At 55.8% G+C, this 1703-nt stretch overlaps 1 protein-coding gene across 1 annotated transcript in view; it reads left to right on the plus strand.

Annotated features, from left to right (window-relative positions):
• Positions 1-1457: 1457 nt before the first annotated feature.
• The window catches only part of VDBG_08818 (1-phosphatidylinositol-4,5-bisphosphate phosphodiesterase delta-3), a gene marked incomplete at both ends in the record, with an annotated part of 2015 nt that continues 1769 nt past the window's right edge, over positions 1458-1703 (plus strand). The window contains one exon of the mRNA XM_003000976.1: positions 1458-1610. Within this exon, the coding sequence (XP_003001022.1) occupies positions 1458-1610 (153 nt within the window). The remainder of the gene's footprint in view (positions 1611-1703) is intronic.

The following is a 1703-nucleotide window of genomic DNA, read 5'->3' on the forward strand; positions in this document are numbered from 1 at the left end:
TTCAGATAGCGTGATGGCCGAGCTGGTGGTTGATGATGTCGTTTGCAATGTGAGGCCCTGTTGTTAGCGGAACCCAATTCGGTACTATGTCTTGGTGCTTCGAGAAGCAGTGGCTTCATGCCGTCGGGGGGCTCACTAACGTCAAGGCCAGTTCAACGTGCCATCGGATGAGATCAATTGCGTGCACATCCGGAACCGGCATGCATCGACATCGCGCTTGCCAATAACTCTCATCTTAGATGACAACGATCTCAGTGTGACAGCGGACGAGCGAAGCCCCCGTCGGTGGCGATGCCAATGGCGTGGGGCGAGAGAAGACGCGAAAAACGGACAAGAGCTGAGGAGCCTGTGAAGGGGAAAACAGAGGATCGGGCCCCTTTTTTCTTCCTCCAACTGGGAAGCGGGCCCACATTTCAGGGCCTGGTGGTGGAAGGAAAGAAGGGACAAAACGTAACCCCCCTGACTTTGATGAAAATCTGCTGCCTCCAAGATCCATTCACAGCATGTGCAACGGGCGTCTGGTTGGTGCAGTTGTGTATACAGTAGCCTTGATTGCAGCTGCGAGTATCCTCGGCGAGGGGAGGGCCTGGTAACGAAGATGCTTGCTTTTCGGAGAGAGTCGCCGGCTCCTGACTCAATGGCCCGTCAATAAGATTGGCCGCATCCATACAATGGCCTGCATCACCGAATGCTTTAGTTCAAGGCTGCCGCATCTGTCGTAGGGTACCAGGTTTGATCTCGGCTGTGGCCCGTTCGAGCCTCCCCGAGATCGATCTCACAGCGGACTTCTCACCTCTGGCCGTTCGTCTCGCCCTGAGTCTAGCGGCTTGCGCTCCTCGACTGCCTGGGAAGAACCATGAAACGAGAGAAGACCCCCGCAAACCGGGTTACTGTTCGATCCACTGAACACACCTCTCAATCACAAAACTGCATTCTTGTCCTGCCTATTGTTGACGACATGACCCGGGCAGTAAGCAAGCATTGGCTGCAACTGCAGTGAGGGAGTGGAGGGGAGGGGAAGCTTTATCGATAAGGACCCCTGCGCGAGCCCCTCCAGCTGAGAGGTCTGGACCACCTCAAATCAAGGCCAAGCGACGACGATACAGGACACACGACACGCTGATCATCTTGGGTGCACATCACTTTCGTCCACCGCAAATAACTCATAAGACTGTTCAACTGGACGTCACAGTCTTCAGGAGCTTGCAGCAGTCTCTCGACTGCCCCTAACGTGACACACATGTAAGTTGCTGTCTGGTACTCGACCCACCCCTCTCGGCATAGGTACTGCCTAGAGCCCCTCAACTATTCCTTCTCCATCGCCTGCCGCCTTGCTGCTGACACGCCACCGCACGCGTCTGCTTGAGACCTCAGAAACCGCCCTTCGTCTTGGTCCTGAAATATGATGCTTCTCCAGGCCGTGCTAACGTAATGTGCTCTTCGTAGTCTGCTCCGTCATGGTGGTTGATCAGAAAACGGCCCCCTCCCTGGGCGGAACCCAGGTTGGCGGTGGCGCCAGCGAGACGCAGCGAATTGTCAAGACGCTGAATGATCCTATCAAAAAGCATCTGAGAAGCGTATTCAACTCCACTGCCGGCGCAGACGGGGCGGTGGCAGCAAGAGGAAATCGTCTCATTCTTGAAGAACGTCCAGGGGCGACGCCCACGACACAGATGCTCACCCAAGCAGCCCGGCATCGCTTC

Source organism: Verticillium alfalfae, genomic scaffold (genome assembly GCF_000150825.1).
Source record: "Verticillium alfalfae VaMs.102 supercont1.13 genomic scaffold, whole genome shotgun sequence".
Lineage (NCBI taxonomy): Eukaryota > Fungi > Ascomycota > Sordariomycetes > Glomerellales > Plectosphaerellaceae > Verticillium > Verticillium alfalfae.